Raw genomic sequence first — 26307 nt, 5'->3', positions numbered from 1 at the left:
TCGTCATGGACTCACCACCACCACCAACAACGGCCAAAGTGGAAGGTCTTTTTTTGGGGGGGGCGGTGGAATTTTTAGCGGGGGTGGGGTGCGGGGGGGTTACTGAATTCGGCCACAAAACACAAAGGTACTGTATTTTAAAGTAAATTCCAGCAAAAGCACTTTGCGACGTCTTCCCAACGTGAAAGGCTTGTTGTAAGCATTCTTCATCTTTTCACAAAGTAAAAATGCTTGAGGGTAAATGTGTCCAGGATATGAAATGCAATACAAACACACCCTGTTCCAGACTGCGAACAACCTTTGTGATGTATAAACGTGCTGCAGTATCCTCAGATGTGTGTGTGTGTATGTGAGGGAGAGAGAGAGAGATACACACAGAGAGGCGAAAATGCAATTGAAACAACCAGGGGAAGGTAAGGAGATTGTGAGTGTCAATTCTTGCGAATGTATGTGCGTGTGTATGTATGTGTGTGTGTATGTGTCTGTGTCAGTTTCATGACTGGTCACTTTGCAGATGTCTCACTTTTACGATCTCAAATCTAACCTCTCTTTCAACTTTCCCGAGTTCCAGTCATCGTGTTGTTTAGAAAGGACTAATACGTAAATTTGATTATTTGTTTGTTTTTAAAAAAAACCTTGGCAAAGTCCTTTGTTCCAACGCTTTGATTCCCTCAGTGCTAACTTCACAAGCACATGCAATAATATTAATTATTAATAATTAATAATCCTTGCATTTGATATAGCTCCTTATCACGTCTTCGAGACATCTCAAAGCGCTTCACAGAATATACTGAGAGGGGAATATATTGAGTTCTGACGAATATATATATATTCAATATATTCCCCTCTCAGTATAAACGTTGACTCACTTTCCTCTCTCCATAGATGCTGCCTGATCCGCAGAGTGTTCCCAACAACTTCTGTTTTTGTTATTATAAAGTGTATTGACTGTATATTTTGTGGGCGAAACATGGCAACCAATTGCACACAGCAGTGTCCCACAAACAGCCATGGATTGAGAATGTTTTGAACATTGGATTAAGATTTGTGATAGGTTTTAAAAACTACAATTCAGTGTATTGGGGAACAGCCCAATCAGACCTGTTCCCCCTGTTTGATTTTAGGGAGGGATCTGACCTTAAATTGCTCTGCTGAACAAATTTGTTAAACAGCCTCTACAAATTCCACCACCACAGCTTTCAGAGTTCTACATCTTCGCACCCCTTTGGGTGAAGAAAACAACAACAAGATTCTATTTATAGAGCGCCTTTCACGTCGAGAGGACGTCCCAAGGCGCTGGACAGTTGGGTCAGGACCCGAGCAGTGGGGAAATGGTCAGGGTGAGGGGAGGGAAGTGGGGGAGTGAGGAGGGGGTAGAAAGTCGAGAGGGGAGCCGAAGACTCGGTCAAAGAGAAAGGTCTTGAGACCGGCCTTGAAGGAGGAAAGGGAGGAAGCGGCGAAGGCACTGGGGATAGAGTTCCAGAGCCTCAGGGCTGAGAGGCTGAAGGCCCGGCCACCGATGGTTGGGCGGTTAGGACGGGGGATGTGGAGCAGACCGGAGCCAGAGGAACAGAGGGTACGGGCAGGTAGGTAGGTACGGGCAGGTAGGTAGAAACAGAAAATGAGTCCTGTAGCATATTGGTTAGCACGCTCACCTCGCAAGCGAGAGGACCCGGGTTTGATCCCCGGTCCGGGCAAAACCCTCGGTAAGTTTCCTTATTCCACACCCCTATGGTTACCTAGCAGTGTGCAGGAACTCGGCTTCTGGGGATAATAATCCCTTGAAAAAAATGTAGTCACTCAATCCACGACTAATTGTGGGACGCTGCTGTGTGCAATTGGCTGCCGCATTTCACCACAAAGTGAATTCACCCAAATACAGTCAATTCACTTTACAGTATATCCTGTGAAGCGCTTTGAGACTTTCAACAAGATGACAAGGCGCTATATCAAATGCGAGGATTATTATTATTAATATATCTTGTTAAGTGATTAGTTGAAGCAGAAAGCATCAACGTATTTGAGTGGAAGCTTGATACATTATCATGAAAGAGAAGGGAATAGATGGCTATAGGAGAGGGGAATAGAGGGATATAGGAGAGGTGAATAAAGGGTGTAGGTGAAGAGAATAGATGAGTGTAGGAGAGGCCAATAAAGGGTGTAGGAGAAGGGAATAGAGGGGTAAAGGAGTCAGAATCTGACAGCCAAAGTACCTGTGCCGGCTCTGTGAAAGAGCATTCAACTTGTCTCACTCCCCCACTCTTACCCCATAGCCCTGCACATTTTTGCATTTGACATACCTATCTTAATTCCCTTTTGAAAGCAACTAGCGAATTTGCTCCCACCACCCTTTCAGTCAGTGCATTCCAGCTCATAACAACACTCGTGACTGAAAACATTTCTCTTTGTTTCCCTTCTGGCTCTCATGCCAATTATCTTCAATCTATGTTGCTCTGCATTACCGACCCACCCGACAGAGGAGCATAGCAAGGATTTGAATTCAAACTATCAAGCTCCTCGTCTGCGAGCTGTAGCTCTGTCCATCGGAACAGGTGCTACCCCACAACCCCATTTTTCAGTACTGTTCATACAATTGCAATTTAATAGTAATCCTTGCATTCAACACAACACATTATCACATCGTTGAGACATCTCAAAGAGCTTCACACCGTGAAGAGGATTGACTGCATATTTTTTTCTCTGGGCGAAACTCAGCAGCCAATTGAGGTTTTTTTTTACGGATTATTACCTCTGGAATGCAATCCGCCAATCGATTAATATAACCGGATTCCTACTTTCTGCTAAGCAAACAGAGGCGTGTGGGGTAAGGAAACTTGCCTCAGGTTTCCCCCTGCCCGAGGAGTCCTCTTGTTTGTGTGGTGAGCGGGCTACCCACTACTCTATAGGACACCAATGTGGTCAGACTGAGTCTCTCTCTCTCTCTGGAGAGGAAATATCTCTCTCTCTCTCTCATGTCCAGCCTGTTGATGTACGATTCTCTTATTGTTCCCCAAGCAGCTTCTCATAAGAAATTCTGCGTTTTTCTTGCCATTGCCCTTGCTGTCTCGTGGTACGCGGGTAAGCTGGCTGCAGATGTGGTGTACAGCGGCACTCTCTCCCAGACTGCAAACAAGATATGGAAAATAGCAAAGGAACAAATTCTAAATGGTAGGTCCCTACTCACGGCTTTCCGCGTCCAAGTGGCCCATTTTAGTTGATCTCGAAGCCCCTTTAAGATAACAATAAGTCTAACATGTGGGGGACTTGTAGTAGTTAGCACGCTCGCATGCAGTCAAAATCATTATTTTAATCAATGGTTAAGAAATGCTTATGATGAATAGGCACCCCTTTGATTAATGGTTAAAAATAATAATGTAACTAGAAAAAAGTCAAGATGACTTGTATATTAAAGCTGAAGGTTGTTGAAGATGTTTGTCCATAACAAATTCATGTTCTAATTAAGTGTTGCATTAACAATGAGGTAGTCGAAGAGGTTTTTTCATAACAAATTCATGTCTTAATCAGTATTGTGTTAAAGTGTTTTTCTATAACGAATCTGTAATAATAAAATAATCGTAATAATGCTTGCATTTGATATAGCGCTTTTTACATCTTCTCGACGTCTCAAAGCGCTTCACAGGTTGTACAGTAAAGTGAATTGACTGTATATTTGTGGGCGAAACGTGGCAGCCAATTGCGCACAGCAGTGTCCCACAAACAGCCACGACCAATTTATTATTTTTATTATTGCTTTTTTTCTTGAGGGATTATTATCGAGTAAAGAAACAAACATGCTCAAGGTTTGCCAAGGCCTGTAGGTGTAATAACAATTCTGCAGATTGTATTTTATTATTCTTTTTATGTGAGATAATTGCTCCGCGGATGTGAGAAAGGAAATATTGTATATTTTTATCCTGCCTGTGGCAAATCGATTATAAAAGATGTATGGTGGAACTATACTTTGTTCAGCCTAAGTGCTGTCCACACAAGAGGGTTCAATCCCAGGCGGGACAAAACCTTAGGAAACTTTCCTTACTCCTCACGCCTCTGTTTATCCAGCAGTAAGAAGGTACCCGGTTGATAGTTGATTGGCAGATTGCTTTCCAGGGGTAAACATAAATTTAAAAACTTATTTGTGGGACACTGATTAGCTCAGTGGTTAGAGCACTCGCCTTGCAAGCAAGTCACCTGGGTTCAATTCCAGGTAGAGGGTGAAACCTTGGGCAAGTTTCCTTACTCCACACAGAGCCTAATAATAATCCCTCCAAAACAAAAACAATAATAAATTGGTCATTTTTAGTCCACGACTGTTTGTGGGACACTGCTGTGCACAAGTGGCTGCCGCGTTTCGCCCACCATTATACGGTCAATTCACTTGGCAGTCTATTCTGTGAAGCGCTTTGAGACGTCGAGAAAACGTGAAAAGCACTATATCAAATGCAAGGATTATTATAATATATTATTATTAATCCTGTCGCCCTCCGATTCTGCCTTTCAGTTAAATCAGGACAAACTTATTATTATTATTATTGATATGTTGCCCGGCACCTTTCGCATCAGGAACTACTCACAAAGTGCTTCACGTGCTATACAGTATAGTGACGCTGTGTGTGCGCGAGTGTGTGCGTGAGCGTGTATGTGTGTGTGTGTGTGTGTATGTGTGTGTGTGAAAGAAAGACTGGCTCAGTGGTCTTGCCTCTGAGTGAGAAAGTTGTGGGTTCAAGCCCCAAGTCGGGATTTGAAATCACATAGTCTAAACTGACACTCCAATGCAGTGCTGGGGGGGGGGGAGGCGGGGTGGGGGTGGGTGTGGTGTTGCATTATCAGAGATGCTGTCCTTCGGATGAAACGTTAAACCCCATCTGCCTGTTCAGGTGGATGTTTAAGATCCCACGCTACTATTCGAAAAGAGAAGGGGGTTTCTCTCTGGCCAATAATCCCTCAATTAAACCCACGACCACTCTGACTCAGAGCTGAGTGTGTACCCGACTGAACCAGGCTGACCCCATTAATCAGGCAGGTTGGTAAATTGAGGGACAAATTAGCGGTGTTTCTTATCGTCTTCCTCTTCCCCAGCACGTTCTGTTCCGATCTTCGCAGATCGACGTCCAGTCGAACACAACTGTAGCCACTCCGTGTCATGCTCCAAAGGAATGGCTCCTTTCCTGCTGCTGAGTGGCGTTGCACAAGTCAAGTCTCCGGAGATTTGCTTCCAGAGCAAAGTGTGAGTTAGAAGATTTGGAGTCCTGTAGCTCAGCGGTTAGAGCGCTCGCCTTGCAAGTGAGAGACCTGGGTTCGATTCCCGGCAGGGCGAAACCTTGGGCAAGTTTCCTTAATCCACACGCCTGATGATAATTCTTCAAGAAAAAAAAAATAATTTGGTCACTTCAATCCATGGCCATTTGTGCGCAATTGGCTGCCGCGTTTCGCCCACAAAATATACAGTCAATTCACGTTACAGTATATCCTGTGAAGCGCTTTGAGACGTCTCGAAGACGTGAAAAGCGCTGTATCAAATGCAAGGATTATTATAACTCATTTTAACTGTCATTCAATGCTGGAACCCAATTGAAGCAGAATTTTTTTGGGGGGAGGTGGGGGGTGTTCCCATTCTCAATAACCTAAGACCTAAATATTTATCTATACTAGTAAACCAGCAATGTCTGTCTGTGCTTCAAAAAGGATCTCAATATCCGATTGACGTAGAGACATGATTTATACCTCATCAGAAAAGTCTTGCAAGTGGGAGTGACATGGGCATATTTATTTTTGGGTATCTCCTCTCGTTCATGAGCTATTTGCAGCTTTGGGTTTATCATTCTAGTTATGGGCGCCGAGCCAAAGTGGCCCTGTGACATCGTGCGTCACAGAGCACGTATGTATGTACGCACGCACTGCAGTTACCCCTGGTGCTGCGCCGGCTGACTATGGCGCTGTGGCATCTTGGGTCACAGAGCACCCATGTAGACAAGCGGCGGGAACAAAATACAGAACACAAACGAAGCTAAGTCGCGGCAACAATATTACATTTTTAAAGCACCGAGTCCTCCCACTGAGTCCTCCCAAAAGGAGTCCTCCCAAAAGGAGTCCTCCCAGATGAGTGTAGATAAAGATGAAATGTCTGTCTGTGCGACAATCTACATTCCATATTGGATCCTTTGGTTGAAAGCTAATATATATATAATTATAAAATAAATCTTATACTGCCTTTGGGTACAATTAAAAAAAAATCTCTGAAACACTCTGCTTGCTTTTCCTTTGTTGATGGTCTGGTTAGAGAACTTGAAAGCGAGAGAACCCAGGTTTAATTCCTGGGCAGGGCAAAACCTTAGGCAAGTTTCCTTACTCCTCATGCCTCTGTTTACTTAGCAGTAAGTTGGAAACTCGTTGTTAGTCGATTGGCAGATCGCTCTCCAGAGGTAATAATCCTTCCAAAAAAAAACAATATTATTAATTTAGTCACTCAATCCACGAGTGTTTGTGGGACATGGCTGTGCGCAATTGGCTGCCACGTTTCACCCACAAAATACACAAAATGCATATTCTGTGAAGCACTTGGAGACATCTCAATGATGTGATAAGGCACTACACCAAATGCAACAATGATTATTATTAATAATAACGTATTCCATTCCTTGTGTGAATGCCTTTCAGGGTCATGGGTGAAGTAAAGAGCAACATTGGCGGAGGGATGAACGTGGCTGTCCTGGATGGTGAGTTTTCATTCGGACACAGCAAAGGCTTAATGTTAACTCTGGCTAATGTTAACCCTCGTCGTTGTTGTTGTTAACCCATGTTGACATGGGCAAAGGACGCCAACATGGGTCAAGATCTGGGAAAATGGCATTTGGGTAAAAGTCAGTTAAAGGTCCCCTTTAAGTCAATCCTGTCAATGGCAAGCTATGTAGTTTTAGCTGGTTACAATACAAATTTGCACTTATAGCACACTTTTTATATCAGTAGGACGTCCCGATAACTTTCGTGAGAGTAATTTTATTCATTAAAATTCAAACGGTGTCTTTAATCCTGTCGCCCTCCGATTTTGCCTTTCAGCTAAATCAGGACAACCTCTACACACCAAATATTTCAACATGTGGGACGAAGGTAAGATGGACCCTTTAGTATCAACACCACACCTGTCAGCCTGGCTCACTGGTAGCGTTCTCTCACCTCTGAGTCAGAAGGTTATGGGTTCAAGCCCAACATAAGGACTTGGAATCGCATAGTCTAAGCTGACGCTCCAATGCAGCGCTGGGGAGATGTTGCATTATCAGAGCTGCCGACCTTCAGATGAGACATTAAACTATGGTCCTGCCTGTTCAGGCAGATGTTAAATGATCCCGCGGCGCTATTTGAAAAGAGGAGGCAGTTTCTCTCTCCCGGTGTCCTGGCCAACAACTCCCGCCAAATCAAATTGGTCCATGGCTGTTTGTGGGACGCTGCTCTGCTCAGTTAGCTGCCGCGTTTCGTCCACAAAATACACAATCACTCCACTTTGCAATACATTGCGTGAAGCGCTTCTGAGACGCCTCAACGATGTGATAAGGAGCCACATCAAATGCAAGGATTATTATTGTTATTATTAAGGTTTCACCAGGACCTCTCTCTAAATCTAAGTCTTTGGCTTTCACTGGCAGATAACTCGGGACCTCTGGTTACATTTCTGAAAAGAGCTCCGAGTAGGTCAGTGATCCTGATGGTTATGTCCAACGATGGCTCCACTCAGTGAGTGTACTTACCATAGAACAAATATTTCGGACAAAAAATACACAGTCACTACACTTTACAGTGTATTCTGTGAAGCGCTTTGAGACGTCTTGAATCGAATGCAAGGATTATTATCAACTCCGCACTCCATTAGCCCAATAAGTGCAGATATCGGGCTCTCTTATGTATTGCTGTTTGGTCTTATAAGCAAGACAACAGACATGTCAGCCTGGCACAGTGGTAGCACACTCGCCTCTGAGGCAGAAGGTTGTGGGTTCGAGCCCCCACTTCGGGACTTGGAATCACATAGTCTAAGCTGACGCTCCAATGCAGCGCTGGGGGAGGGGGGTGGTATTGCATTGTCAGCGGTGCCGTCCTTCGGATGAGACATTAAACCAAAGTCCCGTCCTCTTGTTCAGGTGGATGTCAAAGATCTTGTCACGATGTCCTGGTCAACAACTCCCCCAATTAAACGCACTCCACGGCTGTTTGTGGGACATTGCTGTGCGCAAACTGGCTGCTGCATTTGCCTCCAAAACACGCAGTCACTGTATTTCACAGTAAATCCTGTGAAGCGCTTTGAGACGTCCTCCCAAAGTTATAGGCGTCTATTATTAGATGCAAGAATTATTATTTTGACACGCAATCAGTTTTACGCTTCGTTGAGCATGTTTATTGGGCAGTAATTCCTGATGTGAAGTGAGGTTTTGACCCCCTCTCGTTCATTTCTTCTCTTTTTGCTCCAAGGCTCTCGAAGGCAGCCAGGAATTACATAAGGCTGTTGGGCAGCAGCCAAATACAGCAACTGAAATCCAGCGGAAACTGGGTTTTCATCGGAACCAAGGGAATCTCGCTGCCCAAGGAGATGATCAGGGAGAAGGTTTGTGAGCTGGAAGATTTTGGCCGGGGTGTCTGACACACGCGGAAACCCAGCACCGTGCTTAAGAGTATCCAAACCAAGCTGAGAATTCCACGTATCCCACCGACACATGGAAATCCCAGAGATAGATTATTCGAACGGAATGACCACTCTCTCTCCCTGGAAGCATGCATCCTGGTTACCTAATTCCGGAGAGTATTAGGCGCAGGTTGGCAGGAACCCTAGCTAAGCTGTCAAGCGCCTTGAGACATCTCTCCGATGTGAAAAGTGTTGTATAAATGTAATTTGTTGTTGGTGGTGTTCGTCTTGCCTACAATAATATTGATGATAATATTAATGATCTTTGCACTTGATACAGCGTCCCTGACAACAACAACAACTTGGATTTATATAGCGCCCTCCATGCCGGACGGCATCTCAGAGCGCTTCACAGTAACGGATCCCGGGACCGAGCCGGGGGGACGGGGGAAGGGGGAGGAAGACGTGAAAGCGCTGTATCAAATGCAAGGATCATTATTATTTTATGACCCGGGAAGAGTAACAACCTATTTGTGTGTGCCCTTTGCTTGTGTTTTATCAGATTACCCACAGACAAAGAACCAATATTAAATACAAAGACTGGATCAGCGAGATCTACCTGGAGGGCTGCTTCCCGTTGAAGACATTCAAAGACATCTGAAGGACTCATCGGTCAGTCCCTACAAATCCAAGTCTTAGGCACCTCCTCATCTTCAGTGAGGCACAGGAACCATCTTAAAATTTAAGAGGATCACATAACCAGACTGACCACCGCTCAAAGTCTCAAGGCCAATGAAACACATCATTAGCGGAAACTCGGAAAATGTAAAAGCCGCTGATCCCACTGTTTTAGTTACTTGCAATTGTAGATTCCTGTAGCTCTGTGGTTAGAGCACTCGCCTCGCAAGCGAGAGCATATGGGTTTGTTTCCCGGGCAGGGCGAAACCTTGGGCAAGTTTCCTCGCTCCACACGCCTAACAATAATCCCTCCAAAAAAAAACAATAAAAAAAATTAGTCATTTTCAATCCACGACTGTTTGCGGGGACGTTGCTGTGCGCAATTGGCTGCTGCTTTTTGCCCACGAATATACGATCAATGCACTTTACAGCATATTTTGTGAAGCGCTTTGAGATATCTAGGAGACGTGCAAAGCGCTATATCAGATGCAACGATTATTATTATTATCAAAATAAATAACTTGGTCACTCAATCAATCCATAACTGTTTGTGGGACACTGCTGTGCGCAATTGGCTTTCATCTTTGGTACAGTCAATTCACTTTACAGTATATTCTCAACGATGTAATAAGGCGCAATATCGAATGCAAGGTTTGTTATTATTATTATGGATGGTGTGTGTGATCAGCCCTGGTTGCCCCAAATTGGGTGACCGTTTGCGTTTTAATTTACCTTATCTAAAGGGGTTACTGTGGCCGAGGCCAGGACCCTGGGACCCTCTTAACAATAGCTCCAAGTTGTGATGGGAGGATGGTGGGAATGGTGGGATGAGATCGAATGGGCTGGAGGGCCTGCTTCATGTGTTCTTTTGAAGGTGGGTGTTGGTGTCTGATGTTGCCACGAGATGGCGATATCCTACAATGTTTAAATCAATATCTTCAAGAACTTCCTGCGAAATTTTGTGTTGAGGATTTTTTGGGGGCTGAGCCGGGTGTCTGACACGTGCAGAAACCCATCGCCGTTGCTTAAGAGTCTCCAAACCAAACTGAGAATTCCACGTCTCCCACCTACACATGGGAATGCCAGAGATAGATTGTTGGAATGGACTGCGCACTCCCTCTCTCCCTAGAGGGATGCATCCTGCTCACCTTCAAGTCCCTGCACTCCTCTGCACCCCCCCCCCACCACCTCTCTGACCTCCTCTCTCCTCAGCACAGTACCCGTTGCCTTCGTTCCTCCGGGTCTGACCTCCTCCTTGTCCCCCGAGTCCTCCACTCCACCTTCGGCGGCCGTTCCTTCAGCCATTACGCCCCGAGGCTCTGGAACTGCCTTCCTCACTCCCTTCATCTCGCTCCCTCCCTTCCAATTTTCAGGTCTCTGCTGAAGACCTTTCTTTTCGACCGTGCCTTCGGTCACTTTCCCACCCCTCCCCCTGGCTCGGTCCCGGGATCTGAAACTGTAAAGCGCTCTGAGACGCCGTCCGGCATGGAGAGCGCTATATAAATCCAAATTGTTATTGTCGTAGTAATTTCAGAAAGTATTAGGCGCAGGTTGGCAAGAGCCAAGGCTTGGGGACCCCAGAGTGTATCTTGGGGTAACTGCTGGAGTCTATTTAGCTAAAACCACGTAGGTTGCCATTGATAAGCTTTCCCGCTGCTCGTCCAGCTAGGACCACCCTCCTGTTAGGGCTTATCTGGTTAACAAGAGCAGAGTGGGAAGATTTCCTGCATATGAGACGGGCTGGGCTGACATCAGCAGTGCCTTGGAATACTGCCGTCTCGAGTGGTTGAGGAACCTGACTCGTGAGACCGCCGCAGAGAGCCAAACAAGTGTCCTGACTGAGTATTTTGTATGCGAACTCAGGAGCCAATTCATGCTGGAGAGAGCGCTGCCAGAGATGCCTCCTTAATGAGAAGTTAAACCGAGGCCCGTCCGTGCCTGTTCAGGTGGACTTCAATGATCCTGCGGCACTATTGGAAAAGAGAAACTCTCCCAGTGTCTACAGTGACTCACTCCCCACCCCCCACCGCCCCCCCCCCCTCCCGCCCCGGACCCTCTATACCTCGAAATGTAAGACTCCAGTAGAGCAATTTGGCAACAACAAATTACATTGGTACAGCACCTTTCATGTCGGGAGGACGTCCCAAGGTCGTGGACAGTCAGGGATTTGGACCCAAGCTGAGGGTTGGGATCAGGAGGGGTGGAGGGCAGGGAGGGTGGGGTTAGGGAGGGTGGCCGAAGAGGAGGGTCTTGAGACGGGCCTTGAAGGAGGAAAGGGAGAGGGCGGGGCGAAGGGACTGTGGGATGGAGTTACAAAGGGTGGAGGTAGAAAGGCTAAAGGCCCACCCGCCGATGGGGGAGCGGGCAGGGCGGGGACGTGGAGCCTGCTGAGTGGAGGGAGTGGACAGGTCGTTGTGCGGTTAGTAGGTCATAGAGGTAGGGCTCACACGTGCAACAGCAACCCAGCAAGGGAGAGCCAGACCAGGAGCAGAGAGAGACGTGGGATAAATTCAGAAATTTACAGCACAGAAGAAGGCCAGAATGCAAGGATTTATATATAACATATATATATGATACACACACACATATATATATATGACATACACACACATATATATGACACACATATATATGACATACACATATATATAAGATACACCCATATATATATGACATGCATATATATAATATGTATATAGAACACACATATATATATATATATATATATAAAAAAGTCAGAACTGTGGAAAATTCGTATTTAACTAGAAGCCAGTTTCTTTTAAGAACTGGGGGAAAACTCGCTTCCAAATAAAACATTCCAAAGAGAGGGGATAGGTGTATGAACTCAAAACCCTTTTATTCAACTTTTAGAGACAAGTTAACGTGCGACAGAGCATTGGAAAGCACTGGACCCTTTGATACGGTCAATACCATCTGAAAAACGGTACATGAGGAATAGCGTACACATTGCATAAAGTCATCACTGAACACACCAGGAACGCAATATAAATGCACCGTAAATTGAACCTCTGTAGTGTTCCAACAGATGGGTAGGGAGTGTGGGTGGGTGTCGCATGTCAGCCTGGCTTGGTCGGTAACGCTCTCCACCTCCGACTCAGAAGGTTGTGAGCTCCCAACCCCATGTCAGGACACTGAACTCACAGACAGGCTGACACTCCAGTGTTCCAGGGTTAGACGGTGGGAGGGGAGAGGGGGTGGGAGGGGGGGTGGGCATCTACAACAATAACAACAAGGAGTAAATCTATACAACACCAGCAACTTGGGTTTATATATCGCCTGGGGAAGCGTCTCGGAGCATTTAAACAGTGGTAGTGCCTGGGAGGAGGTGACCGTAGGCACGGTCGAAGACAAAGGTCTTCTGGCGTGATCTGAAGATGGGGAAGGAGGGGGCCAAGGCGGAAGGAATGAGGGAGAGAGTTTCCATAGTTTCAGGGTGTAGTGGATGAAAGCTGGACTGTCGAGCTTTCGTCCACTACACCCGCTCAGCAGACTCCGGCCAGCTCCACGTCCCCGCCCTGCCCTGCCCGCTCCACCATCAGCGGTCGGACCTTTCATGGAGCAGAGGGGAGGGAATGATGGGCAGACAGAGCCAGCTGAGTGGAGGCAGCAGGTGGGTATTGGAGTGAGGAGTAAGCAGGTTGGAGAGGTAGGGAGGTGTAATGAAATGAAAATGAGCTTGAGGATCTTGCAATCGATCATTGGTAGGTAGGCGATATAATTAATAATCGTTGCATTTGATACAGTACCTTATCACGCCTTCAAGACGTCTCAAAGCCCTTCACAGAATACACTGTAAAGTGAATTGACTGTATATGTTGTGGGTGAACTGCGGCAGCCAATTGCCTACGTCAGTGTCCCACAAACAGTCGTGAATTGAGTGACAATTTATTATTTTTTTTGAAGGAATTATTACCCCGGAAAAGCGATCCACCTAACAACCAAGTTCCTACCTACTGCTAAGTAAACATAGGTGTGTGGAAACTTGCTCAACCTTTCGCCGTGCTGGGAATTGAACGAGGTGAGTGCTCGTTAGACACTGAACTACGGGAGAGAGGGAGGGAGGGAGGGAGGGAGCGAAGGAGCGAGGGAGCCTGGCAAAGACTGGGGTGATGGGGGTCTGGACCAGAGTTTGACGCAGGCGAGGATTATGGGTGGCTTCAAGCCTCAGCACCGAGTTAGGATCTGCCGTGCTTTGACCAGCCTCTCCAGGCGGTTTTGGAGGATCATCCTCTTCTCAGCGATGATGTCCTCTTCCAGCAGCAGGTCCTCCACGCCCTCCTTGTTGTGCAGGAAGCCCAGCATCTCTTTCTGCACCTCACTGGCCGCCTCCTGCAGCAGGTAGAAGCGGACCACCATGGGAATCAGGTCAGCCAACCGGCCTGAAGCAATCTGACGGATCAAAGGAGAGCGACCGTGAGCATAATCTTGTCCACACAATATTAAATAATAATCCTCGCATTTATTACACAACGCCGAGCCTCAGGGAGGTGGCTGCAGGCACGGTCGAAGAGAGAAGTACTCAGACGCGACTTGAAGATGGGGAAGGAGGGGGCGAGGCGGAGGGATACAGGGAGAGTGTTCCAGAATTTCAGGACGTAGCGGCTGAACTTGCAGCTGAAACCGATGGTGGAACAGAGGGCAAAAGAGACAAGCAGGAGGCCGGAGCCAGTCGAGCGGAGGCAATGGATAGTGGATTGGGGGAGTAAGCAGGTCGGAGAGCTGGTGAGGTGCCAGGGCATGAAGGGATTTGAAGACGAGTTGGAGGAGCTTGAAGTCGAAACCCCAATTTTATCCAGGGCACAGTTGGCCAGGAGTATTGTCACGTGTCGGTATTTATCAGCTTCGAACACTCACCTGAAAGTAAGTTAACAGATGGATGGACATTGCAGTGGCATCAGCATCAACAGAAATAAGTAGTCTCTCTGGATTGAGGTCACTTGACATTTGCGGTTTGGGCCAATTGTCCTGGGTTTGGTTTAGTTTATTGCTGTACATGGTGTCTTGGGTGTAGACCATCTTTTCCATTTTAAAGACTATCCTCAGCAACTCCTCCGCCACCATCTCCTGCTTCTGACGGATTTCATCAATCTTGCTCTGGGCAGGTGTGAGTGGAGGGAGCGGAAGGGGGTTAATCGGAAAGAGAAAGCATCACTTTTTTTCAATCCTGACATTTGATACATTTCTTCCCCGGAGATATCAATGGCAAGCTTTGCGATTTTAGCTGGTTAGACCCCAACGCAAACTCTGGGTCCCCAAACCTTGGCTCTTGCCAACCTGTGCCTAATACTTACCGGAATTAGGTAAGCAGGATGCGTCCCTCCAGGGAGAGAGAGAGTGCGCATTCCATTCTAACAATCTATCTCTGGGATTTCATGTGTGGGTGGGATGCAGGGAATTCTCAGTTTGGCTTTGGAGACTCTTAAGCACAGCGATGGTTTGCCACATGTGTCAGACGCCCGGCTGACCACAACAAAATCTTTCCCAAAGAACATCTCAAAACGCTTCACAGGATTTACACTTAAGTGTAGCAGTGACTGTCTTGGCACAGCCAACAACCCTGCGCTGGTGGCTTTATCCTGCCCTTTACCAAGGACAGCAACCATAGAGATCATGTTCTTACCTCAACCCATTCATCCATCACGTACCTTGGTAAGTTTAATCAAATTCGGAAACCCCTCAAAATGTTCCAGAGCCAATCTGTTCAACACTGACTGCACATGCTCTGTGAAGATAATCGAGAGAGTGCTTGGTTAGGTAAAATTCATAGGAACAGGAGTCGGACATTCAGAACCCGGATAGCAGGACACAGGATAGTGTCTCGTAGCGCTGCACAGGAGTTGGGTTGGAAGCCAAGCGAGGCAGAGGCTTAAGGAGGGAGTAGGCCATTCAGTCCCTCAAGCCTGTTCCACCATCCGATAAAATCAGATTAGGCTGATCTGTACCTCCACTCAAATTAGCCGCCTTTGTACCGTATTCCTTGATATCCTGACCTAACAAACATCTATTCACCTCAAGTCTTGAAAATGTGAATGGATCCAGCATCCACGACCTTTTGGGGGAGAGAATTCCAGATTTCCACTGCGCTTTGTGTGAAAAACTGCTTCCCGTTTACTCCTAAATGGCCTGGCTCTAATTTTAAGGAGATGCCCCCCCTTGTTCTGCATTCCCAAACCAGAGGAAATAGTTTTTCTGTATCTACCCTATGGAATCCCTTTATCATTTTATAAACACCGCAATCAGATCACCCCGCCCCCCCCACCCCACCCAATCTTCTAAATTCAAGGGAATACAAGCCGAGTTTATGCAACTTATCCTCGTAATTTAACCCTTTAAACCCTGGTATCATTCTGGTATAATTCAAGCCTTAATATCCTGGGAACATTCCCTTCATTGCCACCCATCCTCATCAGGGGATTGATTTCCAGATCTTAGTCCCAGGCTTCAGAGCAGATCCAGACAAAAAAAGTCTCTCTAATGCCTGGTTGCTCACGAGTCGTGCGAGTGTCAGCCTGACTCTCTCCTTAGAGTCAGAAGGTTGTGGGTTCAAGCCCCATGTCAATCTAATCTGACACCCCAATGCTGGGGGAGGGGATTGCATTGTCGGAGATGGCATCCTTTGCGTGAGATGTTAAACTGAGGTCCCATCTGCCTGTTTAGACGGGCGTTAAAGATTCCACTGCACTATTCCTCAAGAGAAGGATGTCCAAGCCTAACAAATAAAATAAAAATCGTTCGTTCACTTCATGGATGTGTGTGGGACACTGTTGTGCACAACTGTGGCCACGTTTTGCCCAAAAAATGCAATCCACTTTACAGTATCTCCCGTGAAGCGCTTTGAGACGTCGCCACGATGTGAAAAGGTGCTATATCAAATGCAAGGATTATTATTGTTATTTTACCTGCGATCTCCTTCAGTAACATAAGCGAAGGCTCCTCCAACTTCATGATCTGAGTCTTGGCCAGTGACTCAAATATTCTGTAGTTTGTGAATCCGGGTAATTCTCTCCCACGAGACTTCTCGGTATACTCGAGCACCTTATTTTCCATGATCTCCTTAACTGGAACAATAACAAGAGCCATCAATGCACCAGCCTGGCTCAGTCAGTAGCGCTCTCGCCTCTGAATCAGAGGGTGGTGGGTCCAAAACCCCGCACCACCAGTAGGGGCTTGGAACTCACGCAGTCTGAACTGACACTGCAAGATCCCGCCTGCCTGTTCAGGTGGATGTTAAATATCCCGCGGCGCTATTCGAAAGAGAAGGGAGTTGCTCTCTCCCGGTGTCCTGGCCGACATTTCCCTAATAAAATTGGTCACTCGCTCCGTGGCTGTTTGTGGGATGTCGCTGGGCACAAATCGGCTGCCGTGTCCGCCTACAAAATGCACCACTAGTCACTACACTTTTCGGTAAACTCCTGTGAAGGGTTGAAAGACGTCCTCCCGACGTGAAAGGCACAGCACCAAATGGAAGGATTATTTATCAATCGGCTGCGATTGAAGGGGGGGCAAATTCAAAACAAATCTGGGGAAACACTTATTTCAGCGAGCAAGTAGTAACTGTATGGAACAGGTTGCCTAGGGAGACGGTGGAAGCAGAAAGTGTTGATTCTTTCAAGAACAAATTAGATAGATTTCTGTTGGGAAACAATATTTCGGGATACGGTATATAGTTCAGGACACTGTTATTTCCTACCTTTTGGAACTCCATCCCACAGTACCTTTGCTTCATTCCCTCCCTTTCTTCCTGCAAGGCCAGTCTCAAGACCTGCCTCTTGGACCGCGCCTTTGGTCACCCTCCTGTGCCTACCCTCCTGATCCCAACCCCCAGCTCTGGTCCAAATCCCTGACTGTCCAACACCTTGGGATGCCCTCCCGACATGAAAGATACTGTACTTCTTGTTATTGTTGTTGTAAACTCACATTCGTCTTCACTCTTATTCAGGTGCTCACGCCATTCTCCAAAGCTGCTTCGTGCCACTGTGTACAGTTTATCCTCGTCTCTGTATTCCTTTGAGTATTCGCCCAAAGTTACGCTGAAGATGTCCTCGGTGTAGGCTCGTAGTTTCTGTATTGAAAATGGAGAAAATAAGTCTCCGTCTAAGACCTGTAAACGTAGTGGTTAGCGCAAGCGAGGGGACCGATACCTGGGCGGGGCAAAACCTGAGGCAAATTTCCTTGCTCGTCTCTCCTCTATTTACCTAACAGTAAGTAGGAACCTGGTTGTTAGTTGATTGACAGATCATTTTACGGGGATAATAATCCCTCAAGAAAAAATTGCCCACTCAATTCTTGACTGTTTGTGAGACACTGCTGTGCGCAGTTGGCTGTCGTGTTTTGCCCACAAAATATACAGTCAATCCATTTGACAATATATTCTGCGAAGCACTAGGATTATTTATCATTATCATAAATCTTTCCTCAAAACTGATCATGTCCGGAGGATGTCCCAAGGCGCTGGAAGCTTAAAGGTTTGCACCTGAGCTGGCGGTTGGAATCAAGAGGGTGGGTGGAGGGGTGGGGGGGGGGGCAGTGGGTGGCGTGAGGGTAGGAGTATGACCGAAAGCACGGTCAAAGAAAAAGGTCTTGAGACCACGGGCGTTGAAGGAGGCAAGGGTGGAGGTGAGGGAGCGGAGGGGCTCCAGGATAGTGTTCCAGAGGTGGGGGCAGAAAAGCTGAAGGCCCCGACCGCCAATGGTCGGGTGGGCACGTAGCTGGTCAGTGCCCGCCAATCAGAGAGAACAGACAGGTTGGTACAGTCTTAATAGGTCGCAGAGGAGTGCCAGCCTAGGCTGCGAAGTTCTGACGTGGAGGCTTGAACCCACAACCTTCGTGACTCAGAAGAGGCCAGAGTGCTACCGACTGAGCCAGGCTGACTGACTCCTTAACCCAACCCCGTTTAAAACAAAAGAGCTCACATTTTCTTCATTCCCAAGTAAAAGTTGACTTTGTTTCAGAACTTACATCGATAAGATAGGGGATTTTATCGTCCTCATCCTCTGGTACTCCTGATCCGAGCGTGTCCAACTCCTTGTTCGTTTCAGCAATTCTGCCCCGGACTTCATTCTCAATAATTGGCAGAGTTCTCTTTGAAGCGAATAAAAGGGTGTGAAAATCGGCAGTTAATTAACAGTAAATAATCCCGTGCACATCCTGACCCGTCGACACATGTGCACTTACCGGCTGCATTGAATTACGCACACGCGGGTTATTGCTTATTGATTTGATACAAATGATATAGTTTGTCTGCAACTCGAACTTAGCGAAAGTCGTATTTAAATGTTACGGTTCCGACTGATAATGACTTGTGCGCGTTTTACTGTAATTAGCAAATAATAATCCTTGCATTTGATATAGCGCTTTTCACGTCTTCCAGCGTCTCAAAGCGCTTCACAGATCAAGGCTCGATTACGGGAACTCCCTGCTCATCGGCCTTCCCAACTCTTCCCTTCACAAGCTGCAGATCATCCAAAACTCTGCAGCTCGTGTACTCTCGCGCACCAGGCTCCGTGACCCCATCACTCCCACCCTCGCCCGACTCCACTGGCTCCCCATCCCCCACAGGATCGAGTTCAAGATCCTCGTCCTCAACTTTAAGGCCATCCATGGCATTGCCCCCTCCTACCCCTCTGACCTGCTGACTCCCTACCAACCTGCCCGCTCCCTCCGTTCATCGGGCTCCGGTCTGCTCCATGTCTCCCGCCCGACCCGCCCTACCATCGGTGGCCGGGCTTTCAGCCTCTCTGACCTCACGCTCTGGAACTCCATCCCACGATCCCTTTGCATAGCTTCCTCCCTCATCTCCTTCAAGGCCGGTTTCAAGAACCTTCTCTTCGATCGTGCCTTTGGTCTCCCTCCCACCTTTCTGCCTTCCCTCACCCCTACACCACCCCTCCCCCATGCTCGGGCCCTGACATCTGACTGTTCAGCGCTTTGGGACGACTTCCCGACATGAAAGGCGCTCTATAAATATAATTTTGTTGTTGTATGTTGTAAAGTGAATTGACCGTATACTTGTGGGCGAAATGCAGCAGCCAATTGCGCACAGTAGCGTCCCACAAACAGTCATGGATTGAAAATGACCAATTTATTATTCTTTTTGTTTTTGGAGGGATTATTATTAGGCATGTGGAGTAAGGAAACTTGCCCAAGGTTTCGCCCTGCATGGAATTAAACCCAGGTGTCTCGCTTGCAAGGCGAGTGCTCTAACCACTGAGCTACAGGACTCCGTTTAAGTTTATCTTGGGGTGGGTTTCTGGGTCAGGGTACCGAGAGAAACTCCCTTATTCTTTCTGAGTAGCTCGAGATAACTTTACCGTCCACCTGAACAGGCACAGACGGGACCTCGGTTTAACGTCTCATCCGAAGGACGGCACAGGCAGAGAAAGTGACTGACCCTGATCTGGGAGACGAGTTCGGTGGTGAGTCGGGATGCCACGTATTGGATCGATGCCAACCTTTCTTCCAATAGGCCCCTGTAATTAGGAGGCAGAAAACCACGTCACCTTATTCAATGTAATCAAACTCAGCCCTTAAGAAGGAAATTGTCAGACAGTGCTCTCTCTCAATGGCAAGCTAATGTGGTTTTAACTGGTTAGACTCCAGCAGTTCCCCCAACGCACACTCTGGGGTCTCCCAAGCCTTGGCTCTTGCCAACCTGCGCCTAATACTTTCCAGAATTAGGTAAGCGGGATGTGTCCCTCCAGAGAGAGAGAGAGAGAGAGAGCGCATTCCATTCCAACAATCCATCTCTGGGATATTTCCATGTGTAGGTGGGATGCAGGGAATTCTCAGTTTGCTTTGGAGACTCTTAAGCACATCTCGCCCGTGGACTAACCTGCCTATCCCTCAGCGCGAGTCCTACCTGAAATGCACATTTTTCTTGAAGAAAGCCTTTTCGCTCTCCACTGCCTCAGCCAGGGTCCGTTTTTCATTGATGTCTCTCTGCCCTCGGCACTTCACGACCATGTACCCTTTCTTCAGAGCCACGACCTCATTTCGCATGACTTTAAGGACAGTCTCCTCCGTTCCGTTGTCAACCAGGTCCGGCTTCGTTAAGATACCTGCACATTCAAACACCGATGACGTCACACCTATAGCACTTACATTTTTGGAGAGTAGAGGGGGTGTGGGGGGGGGCGGGTGGGGAGAGGGGAGGGGGCGTTGAAGATTGCACCATGTGATAAGTACCCACAAAATACACATATTTGCACCATTTTTTGTAATACATCCTGTACTATGTCAAATGCCAGGATTATTATTAAAATGGAAGTTGCGATCCTTTTCTGTCCCTAATTTAATAATAATAATAATAATAATAATCCTTGCATTTGATATAGCGCTTTATCATGTCTTCAAGACGTCTCAAAGCGCTTCACAGACTACACTGTATATTTTGTGGGCAAAACGCGGCAGCCAGTTGCGCACAGCAGCGTCCCACAAACAGTCGTGGATTGAGTGTACCAAATTAGAATCTTTTTTTGAAGGGATTATTATTCTCTGGGAATGCGACCAGCCAATCGACTAACAATCGGGTGTCAACTTACTCTTAAGTAATACAGAGGCGGGTGGGACTTTGCCGTGCACAATCGGCTGCCGAGTTTCGCCCACAAAATACAGTCAAATCACTTTATAGGGCGCTGTATCAAATGCAAGGATTATTATTATTATATCTAATCCAGAGCCAAGTCTCTCAGCTAAAGCCTGGAGAAAGGTTGGGGCTTTGATATTACCTAACGTTCTCTCTCCTGAAGGGTCAGCCAACTGGGCCATCTTCAAGGCCTCGGTGGTTGCTATGTCAACATTGCAGGGGATGACCACCAGGTTAATGGTCTTATCTTCTTCAATGTAGGAACTAATCAAGTCTTTGATCTGCAAAGCAAACATATTTGTTAATGGAAACAGATGACAGCATCCAAACCAGACTGAGAGTTCCACGTATGTACCCGTGGGAATTTTTCGTATCTGGAACGGAATGCGCACTCTCTGTTCCTGGAAGGACACACAACCTGTTTGCCTAAATCTGGAGAGGATTAGGCGCAGGTTGGCAAGAACCAAGGCTTGGGGGCACACCCCAGATTGTGTCTTGGGGGTAATTGCTGGAGTCTAATCAGCTAAAGCCGCATAATTTCCCATTAATAAGCAGCGGCCCGCGAGCTTTCCTGCTGCTTGTCCAGCTAGGACCACCCTAACCGTTTGGGCTTTGACTTGCGGGGTTAACGGGAGCCGAGTGGGAAGAATCCCTGCTCCCAGTGCCTTGCCCAGCCCTGCTCATGAGGCTGGTCTATCATCAGCAGTGCCCTGGAGATGGACAGACAGGCAGGTGGGCAGGCAGAGGGCGCTGGAGAGATACAGACAGAGACACGGAGGCCCTGGAAGAAGAGAGAAAGGACCTATATGCTTTCAAGCCTATTCAGTACTAAATACAGTAAAACTCACATCAGTAATGAGACGTACGCAAAGTCTGAGTTGCAGGCAAACTGTATGAATCGTATATAATCTGATTTAATCAATGATCTGCTCTGCGCTTGTGCAATTCAATGCAGCCATATGGGGTGATGGGTTAAGACTAAGGTGCCCGCGATTCAATGCAGCCGGTAAGTGGGGAGGTAATGGAGGGCAGGGAAGCAGTGTTAGGAGTTAGGAGGTGATTAATACGAGTGCGCAAAGAAATCTAAGTGGGTTTGATAGGAAACCGAATGGGACTCGGGTGCCCGTCCGACTTACGTGATTTATAAAGCTACGATTTACGCGAGTTTTACTCTTATCATTGAGCCGGCTGACCTGACATCAATCTCCACCACCCGGACCATCACCTAAGTTACCTGGTCCCCGATATCCTGTGGCTGGTTTCCCACGGCAACTCTGGCAATCCCGGGCAAGTCTATCAACGTGAGGTCCGGAGCATTGCTCGACTCTACTTCAAGGCTGATCAGCTCGGAGCTGATGCCAAGGTCCCGGCCGGCCATGGTGTTCTGGCCTGTCAACAGATTCCCCCAAAAACACACAATCCTCAGCCCTGACAACACGTCCGCAAAATACGCAGTCATCGGAGTAAGGAAACTCTCCCTAGGTTTCGCCCCGGGCGGGAATCGAACCCAAGTTCCTCTCGCTTGCGAAGCGAGTGCTCTAACCAATACGATATGTTACGGGGCACCAAAAATCAACCCATCTTTTTTTTTATTAAAAAAAAAGGGAGAAAAAAATACGTAACAAGATAACAGCGACGACAACTTGCACTTCTATAGCGCCCCTCGCGCGGGTTGGCGTTCCAGAGCACTTGACAGTGGGTGGGGGCCTGATCCCAAGCCGGGGGAGGGGAGGAGGGGGTAAGTGGTGGGAGGAAGGAGGGTGCCACAAGCACTATTAATTATTAAAATTAATTGTTAAAATTAACTATTGATTATTATAACCAACGCAGAATGTTCCATCCACACACCGCCCACCTTTCATGATCTCTTGGTCCACTTCGTCTGGGTCAGTCAGGTCCTTTGTGTAGTTTTTGTAGCTAATCCGCCCCTTCCAAACGTTCTCCCCCTTAGCCTTTTTCAGTCTGAGCTCGAGAGGGCATCTCGTCACAATACCTGGGGCAGAGAGAGAGAGAGAGCAGCCCACAGTGAGCATTTACCCCATCCCCTCCTCCGCTTCCTTACCAACCCACCCTCCTCTCTCCGCTCTTTAATATTAATAATAATAATACTAATCCTTGCATTTGATACAGCGCCTCATCACGTCTTCGAGACGTCTCAAAGTGAACCGACTGAGTATTTTGTGGGCGAAACGCAGCAGCCAATTGCGCACGGCAGCGTCCCACAAACAGCCGTGGATTGAGTGACCAACGTATGATTATTATTTTATTTATTCGTTTATTTTTGGACGCGATTATTACACTTGAAAAAAAACGGAAAAGCGATCCACCATTCGACTGACCACCGAGTTTCAAGTTATTTCTAGGTAAACAGAGGCACGTGGAGTAAGCAAACTTGCCTAAGGTTTCGTCCTGCCTGCCTGGGAATCTAACCCGACTGTCATTCGATTGACTGCGCGGAGGGAAGGGAATGTGTCTTACCGCTCCCTCTGGGCAGCGACACCCCAGACAGCGCCTCCAGCACAGAGCTCTTCCCCGAGCTCTGGTCCCCGATTACAGCGATGGCCGGCAGGGACAGGTCTTGATCCACCCCCAGTGCCCTCAGCGAGTCGATGAGGTCAATGCTGGGTCTAATCTTCTCCTCGTAGTGGTTGTACAGTACGGCGTCCATCTTAGCTGGGAAAAGGCACTTCTGACCGCGCAGCTATAACACATTTACAGAGAGAGAGAGAGAGAGAGAGAAAAGGGGAGGGAGAGTGTTAAATGATTTGATTTCAAGATCCTCATCCTCACCTACAAGGCCATTCACGGCCTCGCTCCCTCCTACCTCTCCAACCTACTATCCCCCTACCTACCTGCCCGTACCCTCCGTTCCTCCGGCTCCGGTCTGCTCCACGTCCCCCGCCCCAACCGCCCTACCATCGGTGGTCGGGCCTTCAGCCTCTCAGCCCCCAGGCTCTGGAACTCCATCCCTCAGTGCCTTCGCCGCCTCCTCCCTCTCCTCCTTCAAGGCCGGTCTCAAAACCTTTCTCTTTGACCGAGCCTTCAGCTCCCCTCTCGACTCTCTACCCCCTCCTCGCTCCCTCCCTTCCCTCCCCTCACCCTGACCATTTCCCCCCTCCTCGCTCCCTCCCTTCCCTCCCCTCACCCTGACCATTTCCCCCTCCTCGCTCCCTCCCTTCCCTCCCCTCACCCTGACCATTTCCCCCCTCCTCGCTCCCTCCCTTCCCTCCCCTCACCCTGACCATTTCCCCCTGCTCGCTCCCTCCCTTCTCTCCCCTCACCCTGACCATTTCCCCCCTCCTCGCTCCCTCCCTTCCCTCCCCTCACCCTGACCATTTCCCCCCTGCTCGGGTCATGACCCAACTGTGCAGCGCCTTGGGACGTCCTCCTGACGTGAAAGGCGCTTTATAAATGGAATCTTGTTGTTGTTGTTGTTGTTGTAAATAAAAACATAACTATATAATAACAATGTTCGCATTCGATGCAGAGCCTTATCGCATTGGGAGCCAATTGCGCACAGCGGTGTCCCACAAACAAACAGTCGCACGCACAAGCGGACACAAGCCGATACGGAGCCTTTCACATCAGGAGGACGTCTCAAAGAGCTTCGCTTGATTTACCGTGAAGTGTAGCGACCTCCCGACGTGAAAGGCGCTCAATAAATGGAATCTTGTTGTTGTTGTTGTTGTTGACTGCATGTTTTGTGGGCGAAACGCGGTGGCCAATTGAGCGCAGCCTTATCAATTATTGATCAGAGTGTCTGAAGGAACCGGGAAATGACGTGGGGAACCAGCTTGAACGACCGCTGAACTCTCCCGGGGGAAAGGTAACCGATCACCATCTAACTTTTCTGAGTCAGTCGCTAAATTCATCTGTTTACACAAATGTCTGTTAGTTAGTTCGATGCAGATTGACTAATGACCTGGCGTAAACAGGTATTGCATGAATATTATGTGTATTCGCATCCACAAGCTATTGATTATAAAATAGAAGGAAGTTGGATTGCATTACGCTATTGTGCACAATCTATTATTTATTGTCTCACAAAACCCTACAGAAGCCTGGACACAATAAGGTGCCTATAATAATTACAGCTCTCTTATCTTAAAAGTTATCTTATCCTGAATTTCCTGACACAAATTATACCGCCACTACCTCCCTGGCTGGCCTATTTCCACATATTCACTGTGGGTAAGCAAAGGACATCTGACATGTCTGTTTACAAAATCCTCTAAGTGCTTTAAGACGTCTTGACAACAACAACAACAACAACAAGATTACATTTGTATAGCGCCCTTTCACGTCAGGAAGACTTCACAAGGTGCTGGACAGTGGACAGGATTTCAGACCCGAGCGGGGGTCGGGGGTGGGTGGGGCGGAGAGGGGAGGGGAGAGGAAGGGAGGTACCGATGGCATGGTCCGAAGAAGAGGATCTTGAGGCAGGACTTGAAGGAGGCTAAGGAGGGGGCGAGGCGGAGTGATTGGGGGATGGAGAGAAGGCTCTCCCGCCAATGGTGGGGGGACGTGGAGCAGGCCAGAGCCGGCTGAGCGGAGGGAACGGGCGGGTTGGTAGGGGGTTAGGAGTTCGCAGAGGTAGAATGGGGCGAGGCCATGGAGGGCTTTGTATGTGAGGACCAGGATCTTGAACTGAATCCTCTGAAGGATAGGGAGCCGACAATAATTATATATATCAATATATAATATTAATAATTGATGACCTAATAAGACGCAATATCAAATGTAAGGATAATAATATCATTATTATCTAACACCCTCCCTCCCTTCCCCACTCACCGCCGCTACCTTCTCCTCCCTTCCTCCCTCACCGAAATGCCTCAAAGCAAATTAAATGCAAGGATTTTATTATTGCTTTTTTCTACACCCGCAAAATACACAGTCAATTCACTTTACAGTATATTCTGCGAAGGGCTTTGAGACGTGATAAGGCCCTATATCAAATGCGACAAGTATTATTATTATTATTGTTAATAAAATTATAAAGGCTGCATTTACCTTGTGGTAGCTGGATTGGAGAGAGCACGATCTCCTGCCTGTATTGTGGGAGGGATACAAATTTGAATCACACACACACACACACACACACACACAAAGCACTCTCTGTGGATATCTGCCAAAAATTACACTTTCGTGTTTCATTTCCTCTCTGCGTTTAGCTCTCTTTTTCGATTAGGTTTAACATTTCCTAGAAATCACATGTTTCCCCATCCTGAAACCAACATCACTACCAGTTTCGTTTTCCCCAAGTACTGTGCCGAGCACAGCCGGGGATCCATTTCCTCCCTCCCCTCGGGCTTTGTGATTCTGTGACTTTCCCTCCCTCCCCATACCCAAAGGTAGCAGATTAAAAATAATACAGAGAGTCTGTTATCAATGAAGCTGCTCGACCCAAATTGTCAAA

General features: G+C 47.6%; 2 protein-coding genes across 7 annotated transcripts; one reads left to right on the top strand and one right to left on the bottom strand.

Annotated features, from left to right (window-relative positions):
• Positions 1–290: 290 nt before the first annotated feature.
• Positions 291–9524, top strand: LOC103187300 (FAM3 metabolism regulating signaling molecule B). Of its 6 annotated transcripts, none has more exons than XM_007906732.2 (8): positions 291–413; positions 3019–3168; positions 5077–5224; positions 6655–6713; positions 7054–7104; positions 7638–7725; positions 8455–8587; positions 9168–9524. In XM_007906732.2, the coding sequence occupies exons 1-8, from the start codon at positions 389–391 to the stop codon at positions 9264–9266; spliced, it is 753 nt and encodes a 250-aa protein (XP_007904923.2). In that variant the 5' UTR covers positions 291–388; the 3' UTR covers positions 9267–9524. The 6 variants fall into 6 exon arrangements, with proteins under 6 accessions (XP_007904923.2, XP_042190419.1, XP_042190422.1 ...); XM_042334485.1 differs by having other exon boundaries at positions 3016–3168; XM_042334488.1 differs by lacking the exon at positions 3019–3168.
• A 3696-nt stretch (positions 9525–13220) lies between these two features.
• LOC103187271 (interferon-induced GTP-binding protein Mx3) lies at positions 13221–26204 on the bottom strand. The gene is made up of 13 exons (XM_007906690.2): positions 25902–26204; positions 23367–23589; positions 22744–22881; positions 22123–22277; positions 21031–21169; positions 20163–20361; positions 19695–19773; positions 18263–18385; positions 17222–17366; positions 16204–16362; positions 14950–15026; positions 14159–14398; positions 13221–13693 (listed from the first exon to the last, which is right to left on the bottom strand). The coding sequence occupies exons 1-13, from the start codon at positions 26043–26045 to the stop codon at positions 13469–13471; spliced, it is 2046 nt and encodes a 681-aa protein (XP_007904881.2). The 5' UTR covers positions 26046–26204; the 3' UTR covers positions 13221–13468.
• Between the last annotated feature and the right edge of the window lie 103 nt (positions 26205–26307).

Source organism: Callorhinchus milii, unplaced genomic scaffold, assembly GCF_018977255.1.
Source record: "Callorhinchus milii isolate IMCB2004 unplaced genomic scaffold, IMCB_Cmil_1.0 Scaffold4, whole genome shotgun sequence".
NCBI classification, from domain to species: Eukaryota; Metazoa; Chordata; class Chondrichthyes; order Chimaeriformes; family Callorhinchidae; genus Callorhinchus; species Callorhinchus milii.
The sequence above is the reverse complement of the archived record's forward strand: the minus strand, read 5'-3'. Positions and strand labels throughout refer to the sequence as shown.

Coding starts and splice junctions, on each gene's coding strand:
- LOC103187300 (XM_042334484.1), top strand. CDS start 2,973: ATGTCCAGCCTGTTGATGTACGATTCTCTTATTGTTCCCCAAGCAGCT. Junction 6,714..7,053: donor GAACGTGGCTGTCCTGGATG/GTGAGTTTTCAT, acceptor TTTGCCTTTCAG/CTAAATCAGGACAACCTCTA. Junction 8,588..9,167: donor AGGAGATGATCAGGGAGAAG/GTTTGTGAGCTG, acceptor GTGTTTTATCAG/ATTACCCACAGACAAAGAAC.
- LOC103187271 (XM_007906690.2), bottom strand. CDS start 26,045: ATGAAACACGAAAGTGTAATTTTTGGCAGATATCCACAGAGAGTGCTT. Junction 23,590..25,901: donor TCCAATCCAGCTACCACAAG/GTAAATGCAGCC, acceptor AATGTGTTATAG/CTGCGCGGTCAGAAGTGCCT. Junction 21,170..22,122: donor CACAGGATATCGGGGACCAG/GTAACTTAGGTG, acceptor TTTGCTTTGCAG/ATCAAAGACTTGATTAGTTC.